General features: G+C 31.9%; 3 protein-coding genes across 4 annotated transcripts in view; 1 reads left to right on the top strand and 2 right to left on the bottom strand.

Annotated features, from left to right (window-relative positions):
• The window catches only part of LOC148312015 (all trans-polyprenyl-diphosphate synthase PDSS1-like), a gene marked incomplete at its 3' end in the record, with an annotated part of 92059 nt that extends 83323 nt beyond the window's left edge, over nucleotides 1-8736 (bottom strand). Inside the window, exon 1 of the mRNA XM_088277967.1 lies at nucleotides 8506-8736. Coding sequence (XP_088134093.1) covers nucleotides 8506-8700 — 195 coding nt within the window. The remainder of the gene's footprint in view (nucleotides 1-8505) is intronic.
• Nucleotides 8737-9986: 1250 nt separating this feature from the next.
• mRpL32 (mitochondrial ribosomal protein L32) lies at nucleotides 9987-13123 on the top strand. Its single transcript, XM_088277966.1, has 4 exons — nucleotides 9987-10144; nucleotides 10252-10491; nucleotides 11449-11573; nucleotides 12904-13123. The coding sequence occupies exons 1-4, from the start codon at nucleotides 10048-10050 to the stop codon at nucleotides 13039-13041; spliced, it is 600 nt and encodes a 199-aa protein (XP_088134092.1). The 5' UTR covers nucleotides 9987-10047; the 3' UTR covers nucleotides 13042-13123.
• Nucleotides 13124-15299: 2176 nt separating this feature from the next.
• Nucleotides 15300-18934, bottom strand: spn-F (C2H2-type zinc binding domain-containing protein spindle-F). Of its 2 annotated transcripts, none has more exons than XM_088277965.1 (2): nucleotides 17905-18934; nucleotides 15300-17114 (listed from the first exon to the last, which is right to left on the bottom strand). In XM_088277965.1, the coding sequence occupies exons 1-2, from the start codon at nucleotides 18671-18673 to the stop codon at nucleotides 16687-16689; spliced, it is 1197 nt and encodes a 398-aa protein (XP_088134091.1). In that variant the 5' UTR covers nucleotides 18674-18934; the 3' UTR covers nucleotides 15300-16686. The 2 variants fall into 2 exon arrangements, with proteins under 2 accessions (XP_088134091.1, XP_088134090.1); XM_088277964.1 differs by having other exon boundaries at nucleotides 16550-17111; nucleotides 17905-18825.
• Between the last annotated feature and the right edge of the window lie 42 nt (nucleotides 18935-18976).

Genomic DNA, 18976 nt, shown 5'->3' with positions numbered 1-18976 from the left:
CTACGCTATCTTTACATGCGTATTCATACATCGCCATAAATCTTGTTACTTGTACTATTCGCACGCAGTTTACTTCTACTTTCGATAAGCGAGACTTTATATAAGTAGATAATTGATTTTTTTTCTTTTTTGTATTAAATTCTTTTGCATTCCACCATTTATTATAATTACAAGTACAAAAAAATATATAATATTAATACAAAAAAATATCCCACAAAGGCATGGCCTGTGTGTGGGTATACATTTTATTTTAGGTTATAATAAAAAGCACTGGCAAGAATACAATTGGTATCAGAAACAAAAATAGATTAAAAGTGCTAATATAAACTACAAATATTTTATTTTTACAGAAAAACGAAAAATTTAAAAGATGAAAGTTAGCAAATATTTACTTTTTGACTTATACGTTTAAAAGAAGAAGGTACTAAGTTTTTTTTTTAAATAAATAATTTAAGCAAAGTTTTAAATCGAAGCAAACTTAGATAATTAATAAATTAGTCTAACATATAGTCTTTGTGGAATGAATAAAACAGTTTTGGATGAAAAAAATGAGTCTTTCCTTGAGTCTAAATTTGCAAAAAGGGATTTCTAGTACATTATTCATTCTTTGGCTAGATCTATGAAATCTGCGGGAAGCGACGTGATGGTTAGTTTAGATTGGTCCATATTTTCCTCTCTCTTCCTTAATTTCTACTTACAACTTCATCAAACAGCGGCATTATCTAGTCGTTGAACAGAACAATTCAATTTTTTTATTATATCACTGAAAGTTTTTTTATTTATTATTTATTTGGCAGTCACCCAGTGAGAGGATGTTTCTGTCAATGGTAATGGTAATTCTATTTTTTTATAATTTATTTATAAATTAATGCTAAGCTGAGATAAGCACTATCGATAAAATTAAGTAAGGTGTATTGAGATGGTTTGGACATGTAGAACGAATGAGTGAGGAAAGAACGGTAAAATAAATTTATGAGGCGAATGTAATTGGAAAAAGGAGCAGAGGAAGACCGAGAAAAACTTGGCACGATCAAGTATGCCAAATACTTGAAATCGGCGGGTATGTATGAGGAGATGCATAAACGTGGAAGATGCGAAGAATGTTTGCAAGGACAGTGGTCAGTGAATGTTTGAATGTGGCGTTCTTTTCTCTCTGCATACCCCTGCGGGAAATGGCGTGATGGTTAGTTTAGTTTTTTAGTTTACAAATTATGAAATATTAATTAAAATGTGTTATTTGATTTTTAATATATTTTTTGTAACTTTAATACTTGTGTTCCAGTCTTGTTAACCTTAATCCCATGTCCCAAAATGATAAATAGAAATTACTCATCGGGAATGTTATATATATGACTTATGTATGTAAGTAATATGTTTTGAAAAAAATAAAATAAAATAAAAACACAATACTTTAGGTTTATATAATATTTCAATAAGTTTATCATCGTTTTGACTCTCTTTCGTCTAAATACCAGTCCGAAATAAAATTAGTGTGCACAAAATTTGAAGAAAATTAACATGTGGTATTTGATTTAAAAACGCGATTTCTACAAAATCTCCAATTCATTCAGCATAACGTAACACTTTATTCAAAACCTGTTCCGCCACGGGCATTGTGATTTTCGACAGACCCGAACTGAGACAAATGTTAGATCGGTGTTGGCACCTACCTCCACACGAGTCCGACCCGCAAATGGCGGTATTCAGTGTTCCTGTTAAAAGTTTGACCTTGCAACCAAACGTCCATACAACAAAAGAGATAAATCCTCCAAGATCCTCACTTTTAAAGGTGGTCCCAACTTGATATGAAACATGCATCATTCCCAACATTTTGAGTGTGTCCAAATACTTGTTCACAAAATCTGGATTATCTCCAATTATAGGAGTTATTTTCATATTATTTTTTAACATCTCATCAAAGATGAAGAAGAATATGGAAGTCTGGGCATTTACGGGGCTGACGACCGTCATAGGCTGGTTTAAGTGATCACTTTACTCACGCGTAACATTCACCAATTCTACCCATTTAGAATTTGAGTAGTGTGGTTGTCAATAATGGGTAGAATTGGTGAATGTTACACGTGTGTAAAGTGATCACTTAAACCAGCCTATGACGGTCGTCAGCCCCGTAAATGCTCAGACTTCCATATTCTTCTTCATCTTTGATGAGATGTTAAAAAATAATATGCATCATTCCCTTTTTATGATAGAAAATGGAAGACTGAGCGTCCCAGGGTGTTCATGGCAAAAATTGTGTATTTTTTATAACAATTTGTTTATTAAAATTGTAGGCATAAATGTATTCGAGAAAAACAAAGAGACGCAGTTCATTAAGTTTTAAATGTTTACAATACTGTCCCCACCACATGCAACTTCTTTAAAATCGTATAGGGGGTGGAGGACCAATATTTTCGTGCTCAGATTAGATTAATATTCAAACGTGTATAGGTCGCGCTCGCTCTTTTTATATTGGTGTCGCTTTGTTCTTCTCGTCCTAATAAGTGTTATACTTTTCGATATATTGGTGTCAATTTGATATTTTCAAGTAAATAATTGTCTTCATTTGCGCGTTTCCGTCTTTCTCATCACAAGTGTTCCAGTACCGTTAGCAGTAACAAATTGGTCCTTCGAGCCGGATCTGGAACACTATGGAACCCAATCGAACTCCTTCAGTGACCACAGGGCGAGAAAACGATACATATTTCTTAATGTCAAATCGAGACACCTTTAAAATTGACATCTCATTCGTAAGGTGATTAATCCAGTGTCCGATATAATGAATTAGTTTAATTTTGTTAAGATTCTCACTCCATGCATCCTACTTTCATAGGTTAAAAACATTTTAATTTGTAAAACTACCATCCTCTGTACCTCATGTGACAAAAATCAATATAAATGGAACTTGATTAATTTTGTTCTTATGAATTTCCAACAATAATGAGTAGGTTTTTTTTTACTTTTAATATTTACACTTTTCTTGCTTTTGTGCATTGAAAAACCGTGAAGAAGAAATTTTGATGTGTATGATTTCATCACACATCACAATTTTATTTGAGATAATGTGTTCTCACTAGATTTTTCCATGCTAAAGGCACATTTTAACACTACCCTTTTTTAATTACATTATAAGATTGATTTTTGTCTATCGTGCAATCATGGGAGGAAGAATGATACGATCAATTTCAAATCTACACGTCTCCATTATCCAATTATCAATAGATTGAAACTGAATTTTACGAAATAAAATTATTTATTTATATTTTTTCCCCTGGCCGATATAAAAAGAAATAAAATCGTCTTACCCTATGAAAATGTTAAACACGCGTGAAATCTGTTTCAAAAATTGGTACCAATACGCGAAATGTTTTTTGAACGAGTTTCGATATGTTGATAATGAATCGTTAATTAATTATGCAAAATAGACTCAACCAACGTGTAAATCAGAAATGGGCGATTGCTACTACTAAATAATATATGTCATAATTCATCGATTTTGAAAAATAAAAGCGACTACGACAGTTTAGCGTGACCGAATTCACGCGCAACGTGTTCACGCACCGATCCGAAGAAAGATGGACAAACGCACGAGTCAATCCAAGCCAATCATCGTTTTATTACGCTAACTAAAGTGCCGGACGGTAAAATTCCGTGTAGTGCACAAATGCCCATACTCTCTAGTTTACAACTACTCTTTCTTACACATAGATAGGTTTCGACATCGATATCAAATTATTATCTGATAACGGAAATTTAGTTATTTTTACACGTTTTTACAGCTTACCATTGGACTTTATTTGATAAAAAAATACGATTAAACATTGTATGCCTTACTTTACTTTATATCATTCATCCAGTTAGTATTAAGTACGTGAAAACTCTTAAAAATAATAATATATCAACATAAAAATAGATACAATATTGTTTTAATTAAATTAAGCAATTTAACGATACACATAATATTTCACTAATCTAAATAAATAACAAAAAGTAAATGTTACTTTGTTCAAAATTTCAATCAGCCATATTTATAGATTTGGCGATTAATTTGTAGAACTGCATATTAATTTATATATTAAATATTAAAATCAAACACTGAATTTTAGAATCTACTGAATTGTATTTTTTTAAATTAAAAACACATAAAAATAAAATTTGTGACAATTGTTTCGACTTGTTATGGCATTTTCAAACTACTGTACAAACATTGTCCTTCAGCAGTTTGAAAATGCCATAAAAAGGCGAAAAAATTTACACAAAATGTATATTTATGTATGTCAGGAGTCGGAATATGGTAATCGGCGGGTATGTGTGAAGAGATGCGTGAATGCGGAAGAGGCGAAGATTATTTGCAAAGACAGATTAGTGTGGCGTTCTATTTTCTCTGCCTACGCAAAGCGGCGTGTTAGTTAGTTATTACGCGGCTCCATAATGGATTGATGCAACATTAGCATGGTTGTATTTTAGACAACGCCATTCATCTGATAGTTTGTGCTTACGGGCTTACCTGCACTAAAACTTGCCCAAAAATGCGCCTACAATGTAAGCCATATCACTTCACTTCTAACCCTCATCCGCACCCGATGGTGCAAAGGGCACTGCATCATTCAAACGCAGTGTTATCTTGATCGTCAACATATGAAGGAAAGGTGATCAGCCTCCGCTTCAGGTACCAGTATAGGGTAATATTGAATAAATGTTAGAGTGAAAAAAAATACTAAATGATCACCTTTCCTTCACATGTCAACGACCAAGATAACACTGTTTATATGACGCAGTCCCCTATGCACCATTGGGTGCAGATTAGGGTTTGAAGAAGAAGAAGCTTTTAAGGTTAATAAGAAATAAAACATTAAAAATTGAATTAAAATATATTTTTACTGAATGTACATATATCGCATCTACACACACATAAAAAGTCTGATTTTGCTATATGTACCTATGTTTAGGAAGCTACCCATTGCGTATTACGCTATACTTCTGTTAATGGATGCGGTTTTAGTGAATATTATAAAATAGCGATATTGGCTAATTGAATAAGTTAATAATCGGCGCGTAATATCCACTCATAGCCACCGGAAGAGAAATCGGAGAAAAAAAATCTTACGCAGAAGCAAGCCCCTCCCAAAATCTGGTTAGGCCTTTCTTTCGCCTAATGTAGTAATGTCAATAACAAAATCTAGGACAAATTAATACTTGAATCCGTGCTTTTCACAAAAATCACGAAACACTCCAATCGCTATAGTCAATTTTAAATATCGTTAATTAAATACATCAGTCGTCTTTTGCTATATTTAGAGGGAGTTCTAATGTGCAAAGGCAAATAGCCGCAAGTTAAAAACAGTAGTTTTGAGATAAACAAGTTTACAGCTAACTTAAAATTATGCTTTTTGCCAAAACATGTATCAAATTAATAAAATTTTGCAGCTATTTGGATAATGAATATCTCGGTAAAGGAAAGAGATAGAGCAAAATCTGTGATTGTACATGATAGAGGCTAGTTTTAAGAATGCTTTGAGCTTTCGTGTTACGCCAAACAGCCGCTACTTGAGTTACGGCTAGTTGCCTTTACACATTAGAGTTATATCGTATCCAGATTAAAGTGATCACAATCCTCCTGCGCTATCTACCGCCATGAATTATACAAGTGGGAAAAAAACGAATCCCTAAATTTGTAGGAAATTCGATTCTCGAAAACAAGACATTTTTAGTACTTAAACTAGAAAAAAAAAGTGATTTTTAGTATCGTAACAAATTAAAGCGATCAAGTCTCATAAATCTGAATTTAAACTACCTACTAACGATTACAAAAAAACTGCAACATTCAATTAAAACATTTTTTCTGCTTCTAGCGTCTGAGCTGAATCACGGATCTTATGAATCACTGAGCTTATACATGCATAAGTATTCCAAATCGTATGAATAAAATGTAGATAGATAGACCTACCTAATTATGTACATCGTCGTAAAAAATATAAAGAATATTTTTGTATAAACATCGTCGATTGTGTAAAGTATAGATGAAGGGTTAATATGATTTTTTTTGCTAAGCACCCAAAATTGAGTGATACATGAAAATTAATGTTAGTTTTCTCCGAATTTATTAGAAAAAATAATATTCTTAAGATTTTATTAGTACATATGCATTCTTCCTCCAATTATTTGAGCCCAATGGTGCACAGATGCTACAGATGAAATTAATATAGTATTAAGGTATAATATGTGTTAATTTCACAAATTTATGGTTAATTGTATTTTTTAGACTGAAGTGCAGATATTAAAGCGAAAATATAAAATTTATTTTGCACATTAATAACCTCGGGATGACCATAATTAACCCAGATCTTGCATATTTGTCAAAATTTATTGTCCATAAGACAAAGTTTCTTATCTTGTACGCTTTTTCGAATATTTCCCGAAAAATACCGTTCACAGGGTCCGGTATGTGTTTTTACTGAATGAAATGTTTCTAATCCCGATCATTTATATCAACACGAAAAGGCACGTTGACACTTAATCATTTTACTGAAAAGTTTGTTAATATCTTAAGAATAATAATTTTCAAAAATATTGTATAATTAATGTTATCCCTATTTTTTGTTTGCAATGCTATGTTTAAAATATTTTAGTTCAGTTTTTGTTTATCGATTGATTAGATATTGTTCTAGTTAAATTTTCTCGAATGGTAAAATGACATAAATAAATTTTAAAAATGAGCTCAGATTTCCGCGGTGTAAGTTCATTTTAAATATTTTATTTTTTATTTTATAGGGGAATAACCTGCAAGGTGAGGATAGAGAAAGCAGATATGAAAAATATATCCTTATGACCAACTAACTAACATCAACAAGAATATATGTTTTATAAATAAATTAAAACCACCACTTTCAGCGACAAAGTCAAGTTTTAGTCAATTTCATTGCTAAATGTATCCAAAAAAACAAATAAAAATTGTTTCGAAAATTTTCACGCGGATATGATACTAGCATATTTTATTCAAATCAATCAGTATTTCAAAATATTTGATAATTTTTACCTTAAATAGGCAAAAACCTCGAATAGATGAAAGAGCAATAATGATCAAATTATTTACATAAGTCATTGAACAAAAAATGGGATGGTCCGGAAAAATAAAACATTTGACATTGAGAAACACAGAAAATGAAAGAAAACATAAAGCGCTTTAAATTTAATGAACGTATAACTTAAAATATTTTTTTTAATGTTTTATTTAATACATAGGTGCATACGTGAACACTATATACTTATGTATAAAATAACTAAATATATCCCAACGAAAACCTGAATTTCAGGCTTCTAACTGAAATCGCTAAGCGATTCATAAAACGGTAGTACGATTTGCATGTGTATGATTTGACTAGTACATATCAGTAGTGTTAAGCTAGTACGAATACGGGTATGAAACTACGAGTCCCCTAGCTATCGCTGCTATCCATCTTTTGCTTTCCTTTATTGCTTAATATTTCTCTTCCGTTTTTTTTGGATATAGCGGTTATGTCCTTCTCGAGTTCCTTCAATCACGTCATCTGCATTCCATCAAACATTTTCCACTCCTATATCCGTGAATCTAGAGTGCAGAACTGTTCACCCTACCTTCATACAATGGCGATCCAGTCGATACGATGCGATGCCCTATGCACCACTTGGGTGTGGATAGGAGTCAGAGAAGCAATAGGGTGTAAGTTGATTCTCAAATCATTACTACCGAAATTCTCGAAAAGTATTTTATAGGCATACCTTTTTTTATCGTAAATAGTTTATTCATTTTAATTCATTACCGCTTTTCGTAGGGTATTTAAAATTTCCCATTTAAATTGTATTAAAGTTATTGAATTATAAATTAAGAAGTGATTACGTATGTATTTATGTCTTATTTACATTTTCCTGAAATGTTATCAGTATGGGTTCATGAAAGACTCGCCTTGAAAGAGCCATGTGCAGATTTTCACTGGCCAATCGGTAAGTTAATAGTAAACTGTAGTAGTGCAGCGTATGAAGCGAATAAATGAGAAACGTCTACAAGTAAAAGTTGAAAATAATTCCCAAGTTTCGCTATTCGAGGCGCTCGTAGTCCAGTTATAATGCCTGGCCGATTACAGAGAGCCATTGCATTACTTTTTCGATAGATTTCACTTTCGTTCGAGAGAGGCGATGTAACGTCATAAACGAATATTATTTTAATTTTTAGATACACACAACATGGTCAACTTTCTATGACACCAAAATCGTCATCTTACACCGCCGGACTATGACAGTTAACTCGAAATTAGGCTAACGCAATCAGCGCAAGGAAATATTTATTATGTATCCACATCTTGAAACGTTTATGTAATCGATGTGAGACGAGCTCGTGCGAAGAAGAACAACGGTAAGAACCGAATTCATGAGAGAAACTTCATTTAAATTTCACAATGAAAGCTGAAAACTTGCATATCGAAGGTTTTCAAACCACAAAAACCGGGAAAATTGAAAAATCAAAAATCTAACCTGACAGCTTTGAACCAGGCTCCTCGACAATTGAAATCCGGGAGGTTTGATTTTCACAAGTGTGACAGCTTTTCTCCTAAGTGGTATCGCTTGAGTAAACTGACACAAAATTTTCTCTTGAACACGGGCACAAAGCCTACTAGACCCTAAACACGCCATAGTCAAAACTGTTATGAACTGATCACAAACTATCATCGCGCGGGCCACATTCACATCCCCACTCACAGCTGATCGCGGAGCGCCATTTTCAAAGAACATGTACAAAAAGTATTAAAAATTTATATACGTCAGATTGTGCAACATTGCCAGCTAAAAAAATATCGACTTTATTTCGGGGTTATTAGTAAAATATAATTAAATAAGTTTAGTTTATAAGTTCTAATAAATAATTATCATCACATTATTTATCATTGTCTTAAATCTGTATTCTGTATCAATCTTGACATGAATTGGAGCATTTATATTCCAAATCTCGATGATTTATGACATAATATAAAATAAAACATAATTGTACTATGTTATTTATTTAAAAATTTTAAAAAAATTCATTCGCCCTAAGCTTATAAATTGTCACACTACTGAATAAAATTTTAATTTAACTTTAAAATCACCCAAATTACAATTTTTTTATGTTTTTTTTTGTTTTTTTTTTATCGTGGAATGACAGCTAACAAGTTGACTATAAAGTAAAAAAAAACTATCCTTTACTGATAAACTTGTATTTATAACGACATTCAACTTTTTTATTTATTTACTTTAATTGCATTTTAAGTACGGCTGTCATTTTATACAGTCACGAATTAAATGTTGGGCTTTTTTCCTTCAGCACCTTCGTGCGTTTTTTTCCGGTGCCCTTTAAAGGCATCTTGAGGTGCGCAGGAATTTTTTTGCACAATGTTTTATTCCATACCATATTGATTAATAAAATCAAAAGATCATCGGGTACAATTTTTACATTATTTGACAAGGTTAGCTCAGAGGAGAAATTGATACTAATGACATCAATTTCTCATCTGAAATACAAATTTTACAAATTAATTATAGTCAAATCTGGGTGTTTTATTTATTGCTTGTATATACAGTATAAAATTGATTTTTTCACTCTTATATTTATTCAATTTGACCTCGGACTGGTGCTGGAAGCAGAGGGCTGATTACCTTTCCTTTGTGTGTTAACGATCAAGATAACACTGCGTTTATATGATGCAGTGCCCTATGCGCCATTAGGGTGCAGATAAGGGTTTGAATGAATGAATATACAGTAGTCCCTTTATTGATTCTAGGCTGAACTTTGGAATTGAAATTGGAATATGGTATTGTTTTATTATAACGGTACAAAATTATTTCTTCACATGACAAGTAATACATATGAATATTTTATTCATAAACAGATAAGTAGGATATTTTATTTATTTTAGTGCTCTACAATGGCAACAAATAGAAATTAAAACCATAGACAAAAATCCACATCTTAAATGTCTACTTCATAATTTTTTAATTTTGTGGTTATCAGGGGAATATTATAAGTAATTCCATTTAACCATGGCTGCTTCGTTAATTAATCGCTTGTCGGTGGCATTTCAAAACATGGAGAGAACAGTTTTATACACTTTGTTTGGTCGTCCATTCCCACCACCAGGTAATATTTGAAAATGATGAACGTTACACATAACCTAAAAGCAACTCGCAGTAACAATAATTATTGTTTTTGTTCTAGATAACCTTATTTCTTTGTTTTTCTTCCAGAAATTGTTTGTATTTCTGAGCCACATTATCCAACAAAGAGGGACAGTAAACCATTTTCATTGAGAGACGTTATCGGTGATGGATATCTTTATGCAGTACCCAAGTTCAGAAGATCAATCGAGAAGAGATGGAAAAGAAAATTTGGGCATCCAGATTATTACTGGAAGCTTCTGGTCCCTAAGAAAAATTTAAGAGTTTGCAATGGTTGTGGGAATCACCATGAGGTGGGGATTTTATGTGGTAAGATATTGATGGTACAACCTACCAATTTTTAGTAAATATATTGACTACATATCAACGGAAGCTAAAGCTGGCAGTGCACATCGGAGTCCTGGTTCCAACTCTAATGCATGGAATCGAAACATGGAGTTGGCAAAAGAAGGATGAAAGTAGTCTGAATGCAGTTGAAATGCGATCTCTCAGATGAACATGCGACAAAACGATGTATGATAGATGTTCAAAAAGTGAAAGAAGGAAGGAATGCAAAGCTGAAATAAGCATTATCGATAAAATTAAGAAAGGTGTGTTGATATGGTTTGGACATGTGGAACGAATGAGTGAGGAAAGAACGGTAAAACAAATTTATGAGGCGAATGTAATTGGAAAAAGGAGCAGAGGAAGACCAAGAAAAACATGGCACAATCAGGTATGCCAAATACTTGAAAGTGATCATGTTAGGAGTAATAATTGGCGGGTATGTACGAGGAGATGCATGAACGTGGAAGAGGCGAAGAATGTTTGCAAAGACAGAGTAGTGTGGCATTCTATTGTCTCTGCCTACCCCTGCGGAGAAGCGGCGTGATGGTTAGTTAGTTTAGTTAGTGAAATCGACTTCAAAATTAAAAGTTTAATTTAAATGTAGTGTGTAATTTTTGTGGATAACCAGGTTCTGTTAACCGAAAGTCGTTTCAACAAAAACAATGCGAATACACTAAGACCTCACTTTGCATCGTAGATATGTTCCGAAAATTCCCCGAAATTTAAACAAAATTAAAATTTACAAAACGGAAATTACCTTCTAAAAAAATTTAAAAATAAAACAACGCAATTTGAAAAAACAATGACGCAAAGCGAAACTGAGTCTTAATTCAGCAACGACACAAGGCGAGGTCTGAGTGTATACAAATAGCTGTGGTGTGCTACAAGAAATGAAACAAATAGTAAATTTACTGTAATTATTATATTTTAACATTACAGCTCACTGTTACGAGAAAATTAGGTTGGAAACAAAGGCCATGAATGAAGCCATTTCCCAGAAATTAGGACTCAATCCTATTGAAGAAGAAGTCATAGTATTGTATGAAGGAGAAACATTAGATAAGGTAAATGGAATGTATTTATTCATTCTATTATTGCTGTTTCACTCTGTAGATCACTGTTAACCAGTGGCGTGCAAAGTTTTTAATCAGTGAGGGTTGGGTAAGGATAAGGCATAGTAGGCACTGGTCGTGTTTCTATATGGAACGCGAGTAATCCAGAGTAGGCACTGCTTTTCTGCCTATATATAATGCACGCCTCTGCTGTTAACACACTTGCCTACAAAGGTCCCGGATTCAATATTTTCAGGGTTACCGCAAATATTTATGTAATTTTACTTTTTTCCTTATAAGGTCTCGTGTTAAACTAAGACTATAAAGATCTCTGGGTCCAAAAAATAATATCAGTTTGTTAGCAACGTTTTTTTTAAAAAAAAGGACAAACAGCACAATATCAACATTTTACCTGCAAAATATTGTTAACGTCATTTAGGGAAAAGTTGTATGTTTTAGTAAATATACTAAAATATCTTTTGATCTGATTTGGAGCAACTTGTGTATGGTAAAACCTTTTTTTTCCAGATTAGTTTATAGTCATTTTTTAATAGCTTTACTTAAGTGGCTTTAAGGCCAAACTCACATTAATAAAACTCAGTTGGCTTCCGGCAACGCATGGAGTCGGTCGTCGGGTCACACCCAATTTTTTTTCAGAAAACATATTGGATTTTTTTTTGATTTTCAGAATACGAATAGATTTTTCAAAAATTAACCTTTCAATAACTCTTCTTTTCAAAACCATATATTTATTTAGAATAAAAACTTATACAAAGCCGGTGTTTTACAAAAAAAATCCAAATGTTACCTGGGTTCAAAGAAAATTAAGTTGCTAATTAACTTCTTTTGAAAAAAAAAAAAAAAATTTCAAAGATGTTATAAATAATTTTATTCACTATCTATTATGTTGACGTGCCCTACGTAAAGTGCTCTAACTACATTTTTGTCAATTTTGAGATATTTGGTGTATGTTATCAACTGACCGTTATCTACAAATATAAACAAACAAAAAAATATAAAAAATCAATTATGCCTAGTTTTCAAGCGTATAAGACGCTATCTACATCGACTTTTCAAAATGAACTGAACTCCCAAAACGCTAACTACTTAATTTTGACAAAGCATAAAGTTTTAAAACGATTTAATACATTATTTTATCATGTTTTTTAATGTATAATATGTACTGGTTTAGAATTTGAGATAAAACCGTTAATTAATAAAAATACGTTGAAAAAATCTTCTAATCTCTCTTCTGTAAAGTAACAGATTTGCAGATAGAGTACTTTACGTAGGGGCCGTCGATATTATTCAAATATTTTAATTTTGACATTAAAATTTTCAGCCTGAGGAGTTCTGGAAAGGAAAACGTGTTGTGGAAATGCCAAAACCTCGCCCTCCATGGTTCAGTAAAAATCTGCTTCAACGAACAACTCAAGCTCCTGCGACATCCACTGACGTCAAACCAACTGAATTAGCCTAAACATTATAAATAGTAATACGATAGTTATTTGTAAAATCTTATTGGAATAAAACATGTTTTTAAAATTATGATATTTATTGTAATACAAAATCAATTCATATTGATAGTATAAAATATATTTATAACCTAACTTTAATATTTATAAACATATTAATAATAGACAAAGAATCACAATTAACAAAATATGTAGTCTCTAAAAAAATATTTACAATGTGTTTTTTACAGCCACGTCTAAGTATCTATTCAACAATATTTAACGAAACAATTATGTTTGTCAATCTCCATTTTAACACTTACATCAAATTTTACTTTTGTAGGCACTGAAATATTGATACATAATTTAAAATAAAAAGTTCATTTATAATATTGGTACAACAGAGCACCTGGATTGATCATGTTAAACATCAGTTTCATGTGGGAAAAAAAACATTTATTGGTTTAGTTAAATACTTAAACTTGGTTTCATCTGGAATATTTGATTTATGATAAAATTTTGTATAAAAATAAATTATATATCTTACTGTCCTACTTAAAGTAGTAAGACTGGCCAAAAACAAACAGTAATGAGTCTTCGCTGACACCCTTGTATTATTTATGCATTCATTTTCATGGTCGCCTTTTTAATTCACCTTACACCCACTCAATTTAAACCAATAAAGTGGTTAAAACATATAATGGGTGAAAGATGCGTTAATGAAAACGCAAAGAAACTAGATAATCTATTAATTAAATTAACATATTGGCATGAAGAGCTGGCCGGCTCGAAATATTCATGTGTTTTTCTTATAAAACAATAACCCGCAAAGCCTCTGATTAAAAGCCTTGTCTGCAGGTAGGATAGCAAGAATAAAAAAGGTAGATATGAAAAATTCATGACAAGCATCTAGACCAATTAAAAATAAATATTTATTGAATTGGTTATACAATAGGCGGAAATCGAACCCGCAACGCCAGTTTTTCAGTCGAACCTCTACCCAACTATGCCACGGTGTCAGATAAAAAAAGAAATGAAACTAGACTTGATACTTGTGAAAAAATAAAAACCTACAGGTGTCATATCAATTCAGGCAGGTATTACCGTAAAAGCATCAAATCGGAACAATCAGTGGCTAAAATATACATATAAACATAATTGAAATATTGTTTTAACTCATTCTGACATTGGAATTAAATAAAAATTTCCAAACAAATAATAATTTATATAGGGCCATTTTCATAAAATTCTACCTCAAAGGCGCTCCTACAGATATGGATTATGAAATGAAAATGATAATCATGGATAAAGAATATATATCAAAGAAAAATGTCATCATTCAGCTAAGTCTGAAGGAGGGAAAGTGGGGCCGCCGTACTATTGCGCCTTGTGGGTTTACTTGGGCTGGAGCGTGGCCAAGATGTTGGGCAGGACGCCTCCCTGAGTGATGGTAATGCCGGAGGGCAGCTTGTTGAGCTCCCGTCATTGTGGATAGTCAACTGCAGATGGCGGGAAGTGATGCTGGTCTAGTTGCCTCTGGCGGCATTGCCCTGCATCTCCAACACCTTGGCAGCCAGGTACTACATCACGGCGGAAAGATATACGGGTGCACAAGCCCCAACTTTCTTAGCATAGTAGATGAGAGCTAGTGTTTAAAATTGCTGTTGTATTCCATCAAGTTTAATCATTTTTAAGTAGTTTTTACTGTAAGGATATTTTTTTCATGAACCTCTAATAATAAATTCCACAACAAGAAGTTGGAGTAAATACATGTTCTTGGATCGCCATTGTCTATTTATTGTATAATGTTGTTATATTTTTCTTGCAGTTATTCATTCCCCAGCAGGCTAAGGAATTCGAGTTGATACGAATTACAACAGTATTACACTATACATATTGACATTTGACACATGCTATTTTGAGAGCAGTTCTGAGAAATAACCACATGACGCACTAAGCTAACTTCAATTGCATTGGTGTATTGCGTTATTGATACGTTTTTCTCTAATAACAGCTAAACTTTAGATGTTTTTCACTTTTAACTATTTAAATTTATCACCAATCACAGTATTTATATACAAAAAATTGGAGACTTTACATCCAAATATCCAGGGGAATCTATTTAAATCGAGAGATAAGTTCGGCGGCAGCCACTTTCGGCACCTAGCTGAGCGTAACTATAATAATACTTGGAATGTGTAAACTTACAACTAGCCATGGGATGAATCAAATGAAAATAATCCATTTCATACATTATAGTAAAATAGTATATATCAAAGCATGATTTATGCTTCTACTGAATTTATTTATTTTTCATGACAGCTATTTTATCGTGTGTCTTTACATCAGATACTACAAAAACAACAAATTTGATTATAATTTTTAACAAAATAAATACAATAGATAAATATTCTGATACTTCTCCATATAGATAACAAGGGTTATGGTTATGAATTACATCTGTTAAAATAATTTGAAATTAGTAACCACATTACCTATCCAGATGTCAACCTTATAAATGAGCAAACAAATATGTTTTCATCTCCGCTTTCAAATATGTTTAAATAAAGTATTGGACCCATATTGATTTATGATTTAAACTTTGAAATTCAACTATAATTAAAATTATGACAAATATAAGAACTTTTTATCCTGTCGCAGAATAAATGGTGGCACATCTGGGGAATCAAAAGGATGGAAAAATAAACACCATCAACCCCGTGGACAATGAAGAACCAACTTCCACAAAATAATAATTCAAAATTCAATTTAAAAATTGCATTCTTATATTAATAACTACCAAAGGTATTTATGGAATAATCTTCATAAATGATATTAACAAAAAAAAAAAGAATACTGATTATAAATTAGGTACTTTCTTTATATTCAAATAGACATACCAACAAAGGGCAATAAATAATGATTCAAAAGATTAAAATTAACCTTTTGATATCACAGTGTAGCGTAGAAACCAATATTTTTTTACATTTGTTCCAAAGATGCATCCTAGAGAAATGCACTCACTGCATAATAGAAGAATTTAATTTTATCATCAGCTTTAAAAAAAAATTGTACATAATAAAACATATTTTAACTGTTTTTCGACACAGTTTGATAGTGCCTTCAAGTCGAAACACCTGTCAAAAAAATAAACAAATTCAGTACTCGGAAATTGTATTCCTATTTATACTAACAATAATTCATTATGGAATTCTACAAAGTAAATGCAGATTCATTAAGAAAAAATACTAGATATCTAATATCATTAGATTGGTAATCATTACAATAGAAATCAGTTTTGAAAAAAAAAACTTTTTGTCATAAAAAAAGGCCAGAAAATTGTATAGGGGAATGTAAGGATTCATGGTAGCATTATCTAGAAGAGGGCTAAGAAAAATCACTGAGAAATTTTTTAAAATAAAGAAAGTTTCATAATATATTAATTTCCTGATGACCTTTTTTACCCGACAATGTGATGCAGTGGAAAAATAGTGTCCGAGGAAAACTTTTTCGTATTCAATACATTTTTTAAAATTTGAGTAATCAAATAATACTACGATCAATACAAATCAATCGATTCTGGAAATCGTTAGATCAATCTCAAGTTAAACAGGAAATAAGAAGGTAATCTTAAGAATCACTATAACAATAGGGATAATAAAATAAAAACATTAATTGTAGTTATTACCAGAAGTTACAACAGAATTCATAATAGCTTCAAAGTTTTCCGCAATAGAATCGTTTTCTTCATCCCCAACAAAATGATCCAATACGTGTTGTATAAAGACATCAAATGCTACCGTAAAGACATTTGCACACAATGGACAAGTCTTACCAGTACTTGGTCTATCGGGAATGTCAACATTTTTACTATTGGTGAAACTGTTTTGGATATTGTTTTGACTTAGTTTACTGGTGTTGTGAAACGACGAGGCATCTTCTATGTTGTCATGATATGAAGTGGAATTTGCCGGAGTGGCCCATCTGGTGGAACTGTCTAGCATCTCAGTTTCAGAAGTGTCCAAGCATTCTGATTTGCTGCCGACTTTGTAAATCTCTGCTGCACTCTTATTCCTATTAAATCCAACAGGACTATCTTCTGAAATAAACATCAATTCATGATTTAATTTAAATTAAAATTAATATTTATAATTTAAACTAATCCCCTTAAAAACTATCAATAAAAACGAAAAATACGCTTAAATAAAACAAACCATTAAAGTTAAAATTTAAAATGTTCACACCAATATTGTATTTTCATAGTAAACAATAAACTACTTTTAAGAAAGTCTTTTTTTTAATATTTGTCATACAAAACGGTTGGTGCGTTATGTTTATCAAAAATTTGCTATCACCGTCGCAGGTAATTAAATTTACTTAAAAATTTTTGTTTGTTTGTACAATTTTATTTTGATCTTAAAAGTTTAATTGAAATGGACAAAAGTAATGATAAAATACTATCACAAAGTTTTAAAAATGAAAACTCAATAGCAGACAGGTTAAAAAATATATGTTTTGGTTTTACTGAAATAAAACATCACCTTTAAAGGACTCATCAGTTTTTATACAAATATTTACCACATAGTTTTAAAAATAAAAACCTAATAGCAGACAGGTTAAACAAATACAGTGGAACCTCTCATAACGAGCATAATTCATTCCGGAATCTTACTCGTTAAGCGAAATCTGTTTTGTTTTGACTGGCGCAGAATCCTGGGTCATAAGTTATGTCGTGAAAAATGTGAAATGTCACTCCTTAAGGGAGCAACTTTTTACATTTATTTTCTCCTTGTGCAAATTACTCGTTATGAGAGGTACTCGTTATAAGAGGTTCCACTGTATATGTATTGGGTTTATTGAGAATAAAACATCACCCTTGAAGGACTTACCAGTTTTTATTGATTCAAGATGAGCTATGAAATTTTTCAAATCAATCTGCTGCTTGGAAACTTCTTTCTTCATTTCCATTAATTTATCTGTATGGTGCTTAATGTCTGCCAGAGAATCACAAGTTAAATCATCTAAATATGTAAATCCAATAGATTTAAAATTTAAATTAGTGTCCATTTGTAATTCAACCATTTGCTCGTATTGCTGGACTAATTCACGCTTCTCTGCCAAAAAGTTGTTAGTTAATTTCAAAGATATTTCTTCAAGACTCGGCTCTAAATTTTCATTGCTGTCTTCTATTCGGGGTTTGAGTTTAGGGTTAGGGGATGTTGTGAATGTTTGGGATCTTATTAGATGAGGCACTGTGAAATGACTATCTTTGGAAGGGCCAGGTTTGCCATTCGACAAAATTTTATTGCTATTTTCTGTGTCTTCCATTTCCTGACTTTTGCTTGATATTCTTGAATTCATTAATCTGGTCCATAGTTTCTTATTTTCGCATGCAACCATAAATGCGTGATGAACTAATTGTGTTTTCTCCTTATTGAGCTGAGCAATGGTCAGATTTAAATCGGCGATATCTTGAGTCTGCGTTGAAGTAATTGATTTGGCATTCTGCAGGGCCAACTGTAAATTTTCCTTCTCAACTGACTTGAGTCGCTGTTGTAATAAGGAACATCTATCTCGTAAGGTGCGAACCACGACACTTAATACTTTTTGATCTTCCATGTCAGATTGTACTATATTTTCATCAATATCTTTATCCATTTTGACAACAGACGAAAACGATTAATCTCTTATAAAAATGGTTGCAAGTAATAAAATATACAGCATAATGATTATTTAAATATCTAAAATCGATTTATTTTGATTATTAGAATAAGAATCCATAAGATAATAGCGAACCACTGGACTATTAAAACAACACAAACAATACAAAAGTTTACAAATTACTATAACATACTTTAGCAAAAAACGAAAAGATTGCTGTCAAGTGTGTCCAAAGACAAAAGGCAATGACCAAAGACTAACTTATTTGTATTTAGTGTGTCAATGACAAAAAAAAAATAC

Source organism: Brachycentrus maculatus, unplaced genomic scaffold (genome assembly GCF_059751285.1).
Source record: "Brachycentrus maculatus isolate JH-2025_06_01 unplaced genomic scaffold, ASM5975128v1 h1tg000051l, whole genome shotgun sequence".
In the NCBI taxonomy this organism is placed as follows: domain Eukaryota; kingdom Metazoa; phylum Arthropoda; class Insecta; order Trichoptera; family Brachycentridae; genus Brachycentrus; species Brachycentrus maculatus.
Note: the sequence above shows the minus strand (reverse complement) of the source record. Positions and strands in the feature narration are given on the sequence as shown.

What these genes read in the sequence shown, in the direction of transcription:
- mRpL32 (XM_088277966.1), top strand. Translation starts at nt 10,048, where the DNA reads ATGGCTGCTTCGTTAATTAATCGCTTGTCGGTGGCATTTCAAAACATG. An exon ending in TCGTCCATTCCCACCACCAG is followed by an intron (nt 10,145 to 10,251) that starts GTAATATTTGAA and finishes TTTTTCTTCCAG; the next exon opens with AAATTGTTTGTATTTCTGAG. An exon ending in TGAGGTGGGGATTTTATGTG is followed by an intron (nt 10,492 to 11,448) that starts GTAAGATATTGA and finishes TTAACATTACAG; the next exon opens with CTCACTGTTACGAGAAAATT.
- spn-F (XM_088277965.1), bottom strand. Translation starts at nt 18,673, where the DNA reads ATGGATAAAGATATTGATGAAAATATAGTACAATCTGACATGGAAGAT. An exon ending in TCTTGAATCAATAAAAACTG is followed by an intron (nt 17,115 to 17,904) that starts GTAAGTCCTTCA and finishes TGTTTATTTCAG; the next exon opens with AAGATAGTCCTGTTGGATTT.